At 33.0% G+C, this 16,220-nt stretch overlaps 1 protein-coding gene across 3 annotated transcripts; it reads left to right on the top strand.

Annotated features, from left to right (window-relative positions):
* Window positions 1-3,178: 3,178 nt before the first annotated feature.
* Window positions 3,179-8,972, top strand: LOC107892651 (1-aminocyclopropane-1-carboxylate oxidase homolog 1). Of its 3 annotated transcripts, none has more exons than XR_005917980.1 (2): window positions 3,179-5,339; window positions 7,243-8,972. XR_005917980.1 is itself a non-coding variant. In XM_041100292.1 (2 exons), exons 1-2 carry the CDS (start codon window positions 3,896-3,898, stop codon window positions 5,196-5,198), a joined length of 483 nt encoding a protein of 160 aa, XP_040956226.1. In that variant the 5' UTR covers window positions 3,194-3,895; the 3' UTR covers window positions 5,199-8,972. The 3 variants fall into 3 exon arrangements, 2 of the variants coding, with proteins under 2 accessions (XP_040956226.1, XP_040956227.1); XM_041100292.1 differs by having other exon boundaries at window positions 3,194-4,210; window positions 5,031-8,972; XM_041100293.1 differs by having other exon boundaries at window positions 3,201-4,210.
* The last annotated feature ends 7,248 nt before the right edge of the window (window positions 8,973-16,220 follow it).

Raw genomic sequence — 16,220 nt, forward strand, 5'->3', positions numbered from 1 at the left:
TCTCCAATGGCCTTTGTTTCCTACATCCCTAAAGTCTCAAATTTAGTTGTCAGCATCTGAAGCTTGGATTTTTTCACTGTATTGGTCCCTTCATGAACTATCTCTAGTATTTCCCAGGCCCTCTTGGCTTCAGTACACTTAGAAATTCTCTTGAACTCTTGTGCATCTACCCCATAGAAAATAGTATAAAGTGATTTTGAGTTGGCATTAGCAGTCATTTCTTCTTCAGTGGTCGAGGTTGCCTCGGAATTGGAAGTTTTTATATCTTCAACTTTAGTGAAATGATGAGTCCATCCAGTTAAAACAACTCTTCATGCTCGTTCATCAGTTGACTTAATGAAAGCTTTCATATTAGCTTTCCAGTAAGCATAATTTACTCTATTGAGCATAGGGGGACATGAGATTGAAGATCCTTTCATTGTAAGCAAGTATATTAACTAAGATAATCACTATTTATGTTAAGTGAGAGGCCTTGATACCAATTGTAGAAACGAGGGGATACTTGCTTTGCAAACTAGAAACTATGGCTAAAATAGTGCTTGGAACTGTGGCCACAGTTACAACCACGAAATCAAAAGTGTGAAAATGTAAAGATGAACGCCAAGATTGTTTACGCAGTTCGACCTCAGTCTACGTCTGCGAGGTCTTACCCAGAGCAATGATTAATTATCTTTCACATAGTACAACCAATGATTTAAGTCCTAACACTGGAATAACTCTCACCAATTTAGCAAGGGTGACCGATGTACAAAGACCAGATCACTCTCCCATTAAGTTTCCCCTTCGAAAGCTTAGTTTTGTAGGACAAAAAGCTCTCTTGATTGCTTACATAAACAATGCACACATAAATATTCCTCTCTTGAACAAATTTGTGCTCTCTTAAACTTTAGGTCTCTCAATTGTCTTTAACCTAGACAAAACTTAAGTTTATATACTACTTAAGTTTTGCTTACATAAGAGTTATAATTTAATCATTTTTCTATAAAGTAATGCTAAAAATCAACATAGGATAATAATTCCATAAGAGTGCTAATGTAATTCAAAGTCTTCAACCATAGAAAGTGATTTTACTTGTTCTGTAAGTAACCAATCTTAGTCCACAAGAAACCAATATTCAAGTGTTCAATTTCAGCTCAATTGGTTTTCATGTTTTAGGCTTTAACTCATCCAAGTATCTTCAAAATAAATAGTCCAATGCTTTTGTTCTAAAATATGCCAATTCTAAAAATAGGCAAGTTCGACAATGCACCAATGCCTGAAGTTGTAGCCACTGAAACAATCACAAAATTTTTCTTGTCACCAACTGTGTCAACAATCTAATTGTGGTTATTAGAACATATTGATTGCAATTGTGATTTTAATTGTAACTTCAACGACAAAATGTAAATATAAGTCGATTATGTACGCATAAATATTTTTATACCTTTACTAACTTAAATGCATGGTTGAGTTAGTATTACGAGTTAACCAGACACTAACTTTGTTGGTTAATGATTTAAAAATCAAGTTTTAAGAAAGTAATGAATATTATTATAATAGTATTTTTGTCTTTTAATATTTTTAGATAACATATGTAAATAAAACAACTAGAACTCACTACTTAAACTAAACCATATGTCTAAGGATCAAACTTGACATTAGCAAAATTTTATATGTAAATCATATACCATTCCACTTACGATTTAATTGATAAATAATTATTTATAAATATATTTTTTATATAAAGTTTTTTCTTTTACTTGCATACAGGGGCAAATATAGAGGCCCTATCTAGAGGTACTCATTGGCTGGGCTAGGCCCAACCAAAATTTTAGGCTCGTTTGCTAGACCAGAGCTCGACTCGACCTGAAAAATAGTTCTAAAATTTTACCCAAGCTTGGTTCGGATAAAAACGCTACAACCTGGGCCCGATCCACCCATACTAATTATATATATATTATTTTTATATAATTTAAAAAAAATATAACCATACAAATTCTAAAAACATTAAAATAAATGTTTCCCAATAAATTGAAAATAAATTAAAAAAACATGTATACTTAAATAACACTAAGATAGGTGCAACTTAACAAGCAAATGCCTCTAAATAGTAACAAAATTAACAATAAAATAAGAGTTATACAATATCTAAATAATAACAATAACAATAAAAATAGTAGCAACATAATAGTGAAAAAACAACAAGAAAATAGCAACAAAATAACAAGAAAATAGCAAGAAAATAGCAAGAAAATAGAAAAAGAAACCGTAAAAAAAGCATTTTTTTGCATATTCGGGCTGGGCCAGGCTTGGGCAAAAAAAGCTTTACCTGAGGACCGACCCGGCCCATGAACAAGTCTAGTCTTGCCTGCCTCCCAAAAAATCAGAAAATTGTAGTTTTAGCCACCCAAATTATATAAGGGAAAATTTTGTATTGGCCCCTCCAAAAAATGAAAAATATTCTATTTAGTCTCTTCAAAAACGAAAAAATCATAAATTAATACATGATAAAATTTATATTCGACCTCTCAAAATTTGTAATTTAATTTTTGCCCCACTAAAAATATTTCTGGATTCGCTCCTATATACATATACATTATATGTTTTTTCAAAAAAAATTGAAATTTAAGAATTTGATGATTATATTTTATTTTAAAATATAAATATAAAATAATTAAAATAAAAATATTAAAAATTAATTTAAAATATCAAGAATTTATATTGACCAATATACATCCATATAAATCAAAATGGAATAAAACAACTTAAATATAAAATAATATTTTTTGGTATCTATTTTTTTATGTCTGTTTTATGGTTCATGTTTTGATTGTCCCTCTTATTAGTATCATCTTCATGGTTCAAACTTGTGTTCTGTCTTTTAGAATGCTATGCGCATTATTGGTGCACCTAATGCGATAATTGTTATTTAGACTGGATTGACCGGTTGGATTGGATATTGGTCAAAGTACCGGTTCAGAGAGAAACATCAAACTAATTGATTTGAGAATTTATACGAGCCTATTGAATTGATAGTTAAACCGATTAAACTGGTTTTTTTTTATAAATTTTTTTAATGATTAAATAAATCATGACCCAACACCATACCTAAAACCATCACCGTAAACGCAAGTGATAACAAAAAGTTTTGATCAAACGTATTTGCCATAACAATAAAATGTATGTGACTAATGACAATATCAAAACCGAAAGCCATGACCACAAACAAGTGATAAGTTTTAGCACGATTTTTTCAACACCAAAAAATAACTATAAAAACACCAAGTGCTCCTTACCTTTTTCATCACAAATACAAAATATAAGCCCTGTTAGAGATTCTCCAAAGCTCTTAAAAATGGCGGAAACAGGCTTAGAACCTACTGAAGCATTCCATTACAATCGGAAAAAACGAATTGAAAGCATTCGATGAATCAAAATCAAGAGTGAAAGGGCTCGTAGATTCTGGTTTATCCAAGATCCCAACCATTTTCATCAACCAACAGTACAAGCTTGAGAGAAACAGTAGCATCCATGACCACAAACCTCGAAGCTCCATCAATGGCTGAATCCCGATCATAGACTTGACTGGTTTCAACGATGACCCAAATTTACGTCACGAAATAGTGAAGAAAGTTGGAGAAGCTTGTGAGAGATGGGGTTTCTTTCAAGTTATCAACCATGGGATTCCGCTGACGACTTTAGATGAAATGATTGACGGAATTCGAAGGTTTCATGAACAAGGTAAGGAAGCTAAGAAAGAGTTTTATTCTCGAGATAGCAGCAGGAAAGTGATTTATAATAGTAATTTCGATCTTTATGTGGCGGAAGCAGCCAATTGGAGGGATACTTTGAGGTGTGTTACAGAGATCTTTGCTACGCAATCATATCTGACGCTAACTCAATCTGCAGAGATATAATGATAGAGTATTCGAATAGAGTGATGAAATTAGGACAGACTTTGTTAGAACTGCTCTCGGAAGCTTTGGGGCTGAACCGGAGTTATTTGGAAGATATTGGGTGCGGTGAGGGACTGCTTATGGTTGGCCATTACTATCCACCATGCCCTGAATCAGACTTGACATTGGGCACCGGCAGCCACACCGATAGCGGCTTCTTCACCGTACTTTTACAAGATCAAATCGGCGGACTTCAAGTCCTTCAGCAAAATCAATGGCTTGATGTTAAGTCTATCCATGGAGCTCTTGTTGTAAATTTGGGTGATATGATGCAGGCAAGTCTACCTTACCTTTAACCTTAACATTATAGTAGGTATTTTTAGCAGTTTTATTTGTGTTTGAAACTGTGTCGAATATAGGGCTGTAAATGAATAGAGTTTGAACGAATAAATCTCTATTCATGTTCAGTTATTTATTTTTAAGTTTGTTCGTGTTCAGTTCGTGTTCATTAAGACTTTCAAATTTTGTGTTCATGTTCATTTATTTAAAAATATGTGTGTTCATGTTTGCTTGTTTAATGTTTACAAACATGTTCATTTAACTTAATTGAATATGTTCATGAACATTAAATAAACATGTTCATGAACATATAATTGAACATATTCATGAACAATGTTAATGAATAATAAACAAACAAACAAACAATAAATACATACACACATATATTATTTTCATATTTTTATAAGAAAATATCATTAATAAATAAACGAGTCAATAAATGAGCTTATAAACGAGCTTGTTCATCAACATAACGAACCAAACACACTTTTGTTCGTGTTCGTTCGTTTATTAAACGAACATAAAAAAAATTGTTCATACTCATTTATTTAGCTTAGTAAATGAACATAAACGAACGTTATATGAACGGTTCATGATCAGTTCATCGAACATTCTATTCATTTACACCCCTAGTCCAACACATTAAAAGCTTAAAAGGACCTAAATCTTAGGTAGCGTAGGTGGGTTGAGTTGCTTAAGGATTATGATTGTACAATAGAGTATCATCCTAGTAAGGCTAATGTTGTAGCCGATGCTCTTAGCTGTAGAGCGATGATTGAACTAAGAGTGATGTTCGCTTGTCTGATTGTTTTCAAGGATGGGAGTTTACTAGCTGAACTGCAAGTTAAGCCATCTTGGGTCAATCGAATTCGAACTAAACAACTAAGTGATGAGTCTCTGGTACAACATCTACGTCAGCTTGATTTGGGTGAATCATCGGATTTCAGTTTGAATGGTGACAAGGTTTTGTGCTTCAAGGGTTGAATTTGGGTGCCTAACGATAAGGAATTGAGACGATTGATTCTACAGGAGGCACATAGCAGCCCTTATGTTATGCATCCTGGTGGAGAGAAAATGTATCGAGATCTCTGAGCACTGTACTGGTGGCCCAGTGTGAAACGAGAGGTAAGGATCTTTGTGCCACACTGTTTGACGTGTCAAAAGGTTAAGGCTGAGCATCAGTTACCTTCAGGGTTGCTTCAGCCGTTTAAAATTCCTCTGTTGAAGTGAAAATAGGTGATGATGGATTTTGTTAGTGGGCTGCCCTTAACACCCACTAAGAAAGATTCGGTGCGGGTCATCGTTGATCGATTGACCAAGTCTACTCATTTCTTTTCTATCAGGACAGAATACTTGTTGCAGAAGCTCGCCAAGCTGTATGTTTATGAAATTGTAAGACTGCACGGAGTTCCAATGTCAATTATCTTAGACAGGGATTCGCGTTTTACTTTTCGATTTTGGAAGAAACTTCATGAGGCGTTGAGCACTCGACTCGACTTTAGTACTGCGTATCACCCTTAGACTGATGGACAATCTGAGTGGGTTATTCAGATTCTGGAGGATATGCCACGAGGTTGTGTAATTGATTTTCGTGGCAGTTGGGAGGATTACTTGCCATTGGCAGAATTTGCATACAATAATAGTTTCTAGTCTAGTTTTAGATGGTACCTTACGAGACTCTGTATCGTCGTAACAATCGTACTCCTCTGTGTTGGACTAAGTTAGGTGAGTGTCGGGCCTTGGGTCCCGAGCTAATTTCTAGGACCGAGAAAATGTTAAGTTGATTTGAGATCGACTTAAGACTGCTTCTGATCGATAGAATTTTTATGCAGCTCTAAAGAGAAAAGATATTGAGTTTTCTGTTGGCGATCAGGTGTTCTTGAAAGTGTCTCTGGGGAAAAAGGTTATTCGGTTTGGTCTTAAGGGCAACTTAAGCCCGAGGTTTATTGGACCTTATCATATTCTAAAGCATGTCGGATCTATCGCGTATTAGTTAGAAGTACATCCTGAGTTGGATTAAATTCATGATGTATTTCACGTCTCGATGTTGAAACGATATTGATCTGATCTGTTGCACATTGTTCCTATTGAGGAGATAGAGATATGACCGGATTTAACTTTTGAGGAGAAACCTATTTAGATTTTGGATCGAGACGTTAAGGTATTGAGAAAGAAAATTGTCCCTTTAGTTAAGTTCCTTTGGCGAAATCATGGGACTGAGGAAGCCACTTGGGAACCTGAAGATTCAATTCATCAACAACACCCGTATTTGTTTGAGTCAGTTAAATTTCAAGGCCAAAATTTTTTTTAAAGGGAGAGAGTTGTCATGCCCCAAAAATTTGAGTGTTTAAGTGTTGGGTTCTAGCGTAATTATGTTTCTGTATCTGTAGTTCTGTGCTTTACTTATGTGTTCTAGGTTAAGAGTTCGAGTTGTGTTTTAAAAAGTTTTGTTATTTTAATTTAAGCTAACCTCTATTCCTAAGCCATCGACTTAATTTTAATTCAGTGTTAACCTGTATCAAGAATTAGCTTGTTGGTTCATTGGTTCAACTTCTATATTCTGTTTAGTCTTGTGTTCGACTCTCAGCGTATGCGTTAAGTAATATTTTTTTCTTAATGTTGGAATTTTGATTAGTGGTTAAATTAAATTAAATGTTTCCCTCTTCTTTCTACTTCCTATTTTCCCCTTTCCTTTCTTCTTCCTTTTTCGTCTCTTTCCCTTTTAGTTTTTTTATTTCTTTTTCTTTCATTCAATCGCTGCTTAGATTTACACGTCTTGTATGCTACTGTTGTTGGGTAAGTTTGTGTTGTGTTAAATTACTTTGTTTGGTTGTCCAATTTTGGAAAACATTGATTGTTGTCTTCCTTGCCCAATGTAGTTTTGCGTAAACTGCTCGAACCCTTTTGATTATATGTTTGGTTGTTGTTTAGGGGTAGGTCTCGAAATGTTTCGACAAATTTGGTGGTATGATAATCTTAACGTTTTTTTCGAATTATTGTTTAATTGTTGCTGGACTTTTCGTTTTAGGTGTTGGGAATCTTCTACGTTGTTACTGCGTTAAAACTATTTTAGGTGCATACCAAAAACCAGAGTTTTTACGAAGTTTGGATGCCAAAAAATATGGTTGTCAACGCCACACAGCTGTGTGCCAGGTTGTGTGATAGGCCGTGAAACTCACTATCCACCAAGTAAGATCTACACTGGCAAGGGACATGGGAGTGTGTCCAGATCGTGTTTGGCCATATTAGTGTAGGGTTCATATGGGACAAGGACATGGGCGAGTGTCCAGGCCATGTAACTCGCTGTTTACAAAATAATGATCACACGGGTGAACGGCACGGGCGTGTGTCCAGGCCGTGTGACTCACTGTTTACAAAATAAGGATTACAGAGGTGGAGGACACGACCATGTGTTAGGCCGTGTGAGACACACGGGCAAGCACATAGGCAGAGGACACGACCGTGTGTTAGGCCGTGTGAGACACACGGATAAGCACACGGGCATGTTCCAGGCCGTGTGAGACTATGGGGGCGTGTAGGCCAGTTTACGAATTTTTTCCATATTCCAAGCATCGCTTGAACTAAATACAAGCCTTCTGTGAGGCCGTTTGAACTGAATTAAACTGCATAAATTGATATTTTGTGATCTGGAACTTGAATATTGATTATCAATGTGTGTATTGTGTTTGACTAATATTGCTAGAATTGGTCTACTATATTCGAGTATAAGTTGTATTTGAATATTCGTATAGAACTCTGTATTAACTGTTATGTGAAGTATGCATATGCATTGGATGAGAATTGAATCAGAAGGAAGTATTCTGTTCTAAACCAGTTGTTAAATCCCTAGTATCCCTGTACTAATCTGGCAGCTAGATTGCAATCTCTAAAATGTGTCAGACTGGCACTGGGTAGTGTGTAGGGTTGGATATGTAATAAATACCCTATTTGGTGTGTTATGTTAGTTAGAGATGGTGTATAGCGGCTGGTATTAAGTAACTACATCTGTTCTATTTTGTTTTGCATCTGATTATAGTCTATAACTGAATGAACTGTTTCCTAATTCTGAATCAACATCTGCACTTGAATATCTTGGTTTTACCGATATTCTATTGAATATGTAAATAGTTGGGTCCTTTCGGATATATTAATCCAATTATTGTTGAATGAATTCAAGGTGAATCACTGACTTGATCGGGTTAGCAGATGGGGAGCTCGGATATGTTTTTATATCGTTTAGTATTATTAACCATGCTAATTATTTTCGTAGTTTTAGTTAGTTGGAAGATACTCTTGGGATACTAGTTTGCTTCTGTTAAAATATTATCAAACTTTAAAGTAGTGTTATTATAAATTGTAGAATTGTTTTAATTATCGTTCGTTGTAACTCTTCAGACTTAGCCTTATTGTGTATGCCGAATATAAGGGGTTAGATCTTCCATTCAAACAATGGGTCCACGTAAGTGAAATTATTGTTTGTTTTGTTTTTTACTATTATACTGATACGAAAATCAAAAGTTAATTTGTTGTATCACATCCATCTTGATATTGTGCAGGGCTTTAGGTAAAATCCAAAAGGAAATAATGCATTTCCACAAGGTAGATACGGTGCACGACTTTTCACGTCACCAGTAATGCCCTTTTTGTAACGATTATCTAAATTTATAATAAGTCAAAGCAAAAGTTATTGTGTCACATTCACCTTCATTGAATTAAATACTAATTCTATAATAATAATTAGATAGTTAAATTTTGACTTAATTGAATTAAGTTATTCGATTTTTTATTTAATTCAAATAAGTAATTCGTGTTTTGAGTTCGAGTCGGGTTGAAATATAATTCGGGCAATCAAATAATAGGTCAGTGTAAATATGCCTTTGGTCCCTATCAATTTTGAAAATGAACAAATTGATCTCTCTAAAAAACAAAACAAAATTCAAAATATTTATAAAAATTTCAAAATTTATAAATCTTTGAAATATATATATTTTCTAAAAAAAAATTCTAAACAATGTATAAAAAGGTTAAAATTTTAAAAAATTTCTAAAATAATAATTTTGGGATCTAAATAAGTTAATTAATGATTCAATTTTATCATACTAAAGTATCCTCTTTTTTTTTAAATAATAATTTTCTAAATTTTTTTCATATTTAAATAAGTTATTTTATTTGAGAGTACTCTAGTACTTTTGTTTTAAAAAAAAATTATGGTGAGATTTGAACACATGCTAATTGCATTGGTAAAATATTAAATTTACCACTGAATCAAAATTTTATTTTAATTTATTTTATATATTTTAATTTTATTATACACACTTTATTATTTGTATCAATTGTATATATATAGTTACTATTATTTAAGTCATGGTTGAGTTGGTGCCCGGTTGACTTGTTACACCAACTCAGTTAGGGAAATTATAAAAATGTCCTTCCGTAATTAAAATAAGCTAAATTATTTGAGGGTAATTTAGTCCTTTTATTTTAACAAAAAAAAGTAAAAATATGCATATAGTGAGATTTGAATCCATGCCAATTGAATTAGTAAAATTTTTAACTTACCACTCAACAAAACTTCATCTTAATATTTATTGTATATTACTATCAATTTCATCTATTGTATATCTATACTATTATTTATTGTATGTTATTTTGAGACATAAATATGTATTTTAAATACATAGTTTCTACATGTATACGCATGTGATAGAGATTTTAATATAGATAATTTACCTTACCTTTCATTATAAAAGAATATGTGTGAATTTGTAGGGTATTAATCTTTTTATATAATTAAATTTTTACATATCTATATTGTTATTTAAGCCTCTGACTAAATTGATATCACGAGTCAACCGAGCATCAACTTGGTTAGGGAAACTATAAAAATGTTGTTCATATTTAAAATAAGTTATATTATTCTTAGTTACTTTAGTCTTTTTTTTTATTTAAAAAAAAACTTATGGTGAGATTTGAACTCATGCTAATTGCATTGTAAAAATTTAAATTTACCAATCATCCAAAGTTATATTTTATTTTTTTATACATTTTAATTTCATTTTGTACACTTTATTACCTCCATCAATTGTTATGTACAGCAAACACAGATCGAACAATATTCATAAGATAGTTATGTATAGCAAATTTGATCCCCAAATTATGTGCAATTTCTTTGATGCCCAAATAAAATTATGTGCAAATTTCTCAATTTTCTTGCACACAGAAATTGGAATAGGAGCAATATTAATAAAATAGTTAGATACAGCAAGAAGTGCCGATTTTACAAGAGTGAGCCTTCCTACCATTGAAAGTCTTCGAGCATCCCAACCATTTAGCTTGGCACAGACTTTGTCAACTAAAAATTGGAATGTACCGCTTGAGACCCGTCTGTGAAAAACTAGAATTCCAAGATATTTCCCCAAATCATTTACCCTCGAGAGGCCAAGTCTTTCACTTAAATATAATTAAGAGTTAACTACACCATTAGTCATTAAATTATATGTAAGCTTTTTGTTTTGGTCTCTTACTAAAAAAAGTTACAATTTGCTCACTAAACTTTTTGAAAATATTCCTTTAAGTCATTGAACTATTGAAAAGTTTTTATTTAAGTCACTATGTTGTTAAGTTTTTTTGAATAAAAGAAGTTCTTGCAATGAACTCCAAGTGACGATTCGATGTTGCTGTTACAGTGGAGAAAAGCTGAAACATAACTCATGGGCGACAATGGTTATTGTGATTAAAGAAATCATTAATAACTACAACCATTGTCACATCGACTCGAGTTTCAGCTTTTTCTCCTTCGTCATAGTCAGTCCCCCTTGAAAGACTTCGTGCCCCCACCTTTAACATAGGTTTCAAACAATGAGGTTAAAGATACTTCTTTTATGGAGAAAAGAATAAGTTGATAACACCGGTGTGCAGCCTTTTTTCCTATGATTATGACTACAAACTTATATATGGGGTTAATAAAGTATCCTTTTCTAGTGCCGTGAAATTTGAATCCGTGATTGCATAACCATCATCAATTGGGGGCCCGAGTTATACTCGAACTCATGACCGCATAACCACCATAAACTAAGAGCCGTAGTTATACTTCTACTTGCGACCGTATAACTATAACGAATTGGAACATGTTTTACGCAAGTAAACGTAATCGTTCAAGTAATAAGTAAGAAAGAGTTATCGTCTCCACATGGACTATGTAAGCTTAATGAATTCAATTTCAAAATTATAATTAACAATTTAATATAAAAACTCAATAAACTTGGATGGTGATGATTTAATTATATTAAATGCAAGAGTGATTCCTATGCACTTTTTAATCTAAATGAAATTTTACCTAAATGTATGACTGGGGGATTTAGAAATAACAAACAATCAACTTTAAATGAGCTAGGATAATTATATTAATTAGTTCAATTTACTTTCATCATGCTAACATGTTCGGAATCACTTCAATAACAACTCGATCTCTTATGGCTTTGGAAACCAAATTAAGTCCTCTCGTATTTTTTTCTTAGTTAAATATGCATTTTACTAATCATATTAGACTAAGGCATTTATGCAAGGTCATAGGGACATTTATGTTTGTAACAATTTAAATACATAAATCTAAAAACCATGCAAGATAATAGAGTAAAATAAAGATATTATGAACCTTAACTTAGTCGGGTTTAATGACCTAAATTAAGCATTGTACTTTTCAATTTTGCATCTACTAGCCGTCGTCAAGTAAGGATTGCTCAACTAATCTGAATGCACCCAATCACGTATGAATGAAATGCATCATGATATTAATTGAAAACATAATTGACTGAGGCACAAAACATGTTAACATGAATTATATAAATCTCATCAATTAAATATAATTATCCCAACAATTAGGATTTAAAGGAGCATAGTTGCTGTAAAAAACATTAAACTCAATGAAAACATATTAAAATGAATAACAAGAGAAAATAGTAAACTCAGTTCAGTAGCCTTTTGGATCTATTCTGACTGATGTGCTCTACTCTGCTCAGTTCAGTAGCCTTTCATAGACTGATGTGCTCCTCCGTTCTGAAGAAACCTTCTTTTCCTAAGGGTTTAGAAGGTAGTCGGCTAAGGAGTACTTTTGACAAAGCTTTTGAGGCTAAAGATGGAGAGGGGATGGATGACCATGCGAGGGAAAAAGGGAGAAGGGTTTGAGTATACTAAGAATAGTTTAAAACTACCTTCCTTCCCTCTCTCATGTGGTAGGCCATGTATCAAGGGAAAGGGATGACCAAGTCTTCCATTTTGAATTTGAATTTCAAGCTAAAGATAGCTATGTAGTGGAAGGTTTCAACAGGTAAGTTGTTGGGCAGAATTTTGATTGTTTTCCAACTTTAAGGACCTTCATTTAAATATCCCAAAAACACTTTTTGGGTAGCCAATATCAAGCCAAAATTGGGCTTTTAATTCCCATTGTTGGACAGTTCTTCAGTCCAAAACTTAGCAGACGTGTCCATCTTTTTATCACCTTTCTTTACTAGGTCAAGTATTCAATCCTTATGCCCAACTTGTATGGTCTTGTCGTCCACATGGATAATTGTGCATGGCCACCTTTTATTTATTTATATCATGTCTCCATAGCCTACCTATATAGTGAAAAATACACACATTAATAAATGAACATCAATTAATATAAAATATGCATGAAAATCATGTAATTAAGCATAATTACTTTCCAAATTCATGTCCAAAATTACTAATTAAGTAAAATTCACCTATTTCAATAATAATTACTCGATAGAAACATTATAATTAAGTAAAAAGATGGTAAAATGTATAGAAAAATTCTATACAATTTTGAGTTTACACACCCCAAACTTAAACCATTGCTCATCCCGAGCAATGTTCATGCACAATACAACTATTGCTAAGGCAATTTTGCAAAATGATAAAGCAGCATCAATCTTCACACATAATCACCCATCAATAAAATCATGCTAAAAAATACTCTTTATTGACAAGTAGCTCGGATGCAAATAGTATTTCTAACTTTATACTAAGTATATCATAATGTCAACATGAATCATAGTTTGCATGCATTTTCAAAGTCATACATAACATTCACCAATCAACATGCTTTCTTTACCAACTAATTATAACAATCCCGAGGTTTAATTAGTGTCTTCATATATTGACTCAATAAATCCTCTTCACTAATGTTGTCAGTATAATCATCTAACCAATAGGTCTTTTATTAGGTTGTAATAGGGCTAGGCTAAAGGTATGGATAAAGAGAAGTGCTTTTTAGGTTCAAAGCATCTTAACCCTAACTTTGTCTTAGATCTTTTGGCTTCACAACTTTTATACAAATGGGTCTTTGGAATACTCCCAAACTTATTTCAAACTTATGCTCCACTTTTATTTTTCGCGAACTTTGAGCAAACTTTGCTATTTGTTTTTGAGACTTTGGGCACTCTTTCATTTGCTCTTATTTTTCTACATTTGAGCAAGCTTCTTTATTTTTTTGGAAAGTTGACCAAACTTTTCTTTGCTCTTTATTCATTTTTTTTAATATGTGAAGAACACGTGCATCTTTTCATAATTCTCCTCAAAATTTGATCACCAAGACAAATTTTTGGTTTAGATAGGTGCAAAAGAATAGGATAAAATTCAAAAAGATGTTAATGTAGCTTATAATGTACGTATTTTACAAAAAGCAAGCCATTAAGCTCAAAATTAAGCTTTAAGGGATAAATCTTATAAGGTCGATTTGAAAGGCTCAAACTATCCAAAGAAAGTGTGCTTACATCATATTAGAATCTTATACCTCCTAAGATTTCGCCTCAAGAAAGTTACTAAGTCAATTCTAAGGACTTAAACCTTCATACATGTCTATTTCTAAAGAAAATAAACTTTCATGGCAAATACTATCTAAGACTAAGATCATACAAGCATTCCATCATTCAAGATAACATACAAATAACTTAGATAAAATAAAAAATCATGCTTGCATTTGAACAAACTCAAGAACAAAAATTATTTTTGAATGTTCATTTATTTCAACATGCTTAAGAAAAAGGATTGAAACATACGTTAAAATTCATGCTAAATTTAGCTTACCCTCCTTTTAAAGAAGAAGCAATGTCCTCATTGTGAGAATAAAGTAATGAATGAAAACTAAACATCAGGTAAGATTTCAAGAAAAGAGAGTTGAGTCATAAAGACTGCTTAAGTACCAAGTTTTTCTTACAACCCAATCCTAGAGATGCTCATTCCCATTACCACACCACTTAATTTTTCTATGGAGAGGCATTGAACTTATTTTATTCATACTCGCTATTTTATTATGTGAAAGTAAAACACTAACTAATAAATAAAAATAAACACCTAAAAAGAACTAAAAACTAAAGAAAAGAACTCTACCTTTTGATATATTTGACTTATCCTCATTGTCTTGCTCCTTTAATGCTTCGTCCTCACTTCTTTCATCATCTTCGTTCTATGAATCGAAGATATAATTTGGGAACTCAGGAACAAAATTATTAGAGATATTTTTAAAAGTATTTCTTATAGAATCATCTCTAACTTTTGCATGTTTCCAAAAAGCTTGTTGCTGATTATGCATAAACTTTATCATATCCATCATAGTTGATAATTCTAATTTCTTCATAGTGTTTCAAGAAGTGGGTATTGGAATAGTCAACTCAGGACCAATACTTGGTTCAACCGGCTCATTGGCATTTGGCTCATCTCTTGGTTCAGAAGTTTTCAGTTCCTTTATCGATTTAGTCTCATTCAGTTCCTCCTCCGATTCTACCTCTTTTGTTTTAGTAAATGAGTTAGCTTCAGTTTCAGACTTGTTCAATGACTCATCAATTTCTGATTCTATCGGCTCACTTGGTTCTATTGGGTTTAGTTCATGGACATTCTTTGCTAACATTTCAAGATCATGGGTTGTAATGTAACCTTGAACATATGGACCCTTCAAGTTTGCTTTTTTCTTAACTTGGTTCACTAAGCAAAGTGAAGTTATCAATGATAGGAAATAAACACTTTCGGTCTTATTTCTAGCACAATCATGGATCTCTTTAAGAATAATCTTCCCAACATTTGATAGACCTTTCTGTCATAATTGTATACAACAGAAGTATTTGCTCTATCGAGATGGTGGAACTGTGTGAGATAGCCATGAAACTATATCGAACGAAGTAAAACCATACATTATCCAACAACTTTAAGTATTCCTTTCGACAAGAATGACTACCATACTTCCTTATAATCCATTGGGATCCCGGATTTGTCACAACATTAAACACTTGTTGAAGAAAATCTCAATTTATGTTTGTCATCAAGAAAAAATGTTCATATTCTTCAACATCAGGTAGGTTAAACAAATCATTAATGGGCTTAGAAGTTAGGGGTACCTTCTTCTTACGAACAAAAACTTCAGTAGCATCTGGCTTAGTCAAATTTGCATAGAACTCTTAAACTAACTTCTCTTCTGGCAATGATCGTACATCACAAAAATAAATTTAATTGAGCGCATCAATCGTCTTTTAAATTAATAAGGCCACAACCATCTTATCGTTGTTTTCCAAATTGAAACATTTTTTCCAACATCATAGGTTGATTCTTGAAGATTGAATCAAACATTTCTTTCACTTCTTCATTTTGGATCAAAATGGGATTTTTGGCAGAGGTCTTGGAATATCTAGTTCTTTTGCGAGATATGGACATTTTTCTTGAAAAATAAGAAAAATTGTAGCAAAAGACTGGATAAAGAAATCAGCAAAATATAGGAGCAAGGTGTTGCGGTGGCAATCGACTTGCGACAACGACGGACATGCAACAGCTTGAAGGTTGTGATAGTGATAGGATATGACAGAGATAAGGATACGACAGCGAAGGGGCTACTCCGGCAAAGGTCATGCTGCGACAATACTAGGGGCTTGCGATAATGAAGAAATTGTAGAGAGAAATGTCATGATTCAGGCCAACGACTAGGAGGAAAAAGAACGGGTGGCTAGGTTTTGAGCT

The sequence above is a fragment of the Gossypium hirsutum genome, chromosome D09, assembly GCF_007990345.1.
Source record: "Gossypium hirsutum isolate 1008001.06 chromosome D09, Gossypium_hirsutum_v2.1, whole genome shotgun sequence".
Lineage (NCBI taxonomy): Eukaryota > Viridiplantae > Streptophyta > Magnoliopsida > Malvales > Malvaceae > Gossypium > Gossypium hirsutum.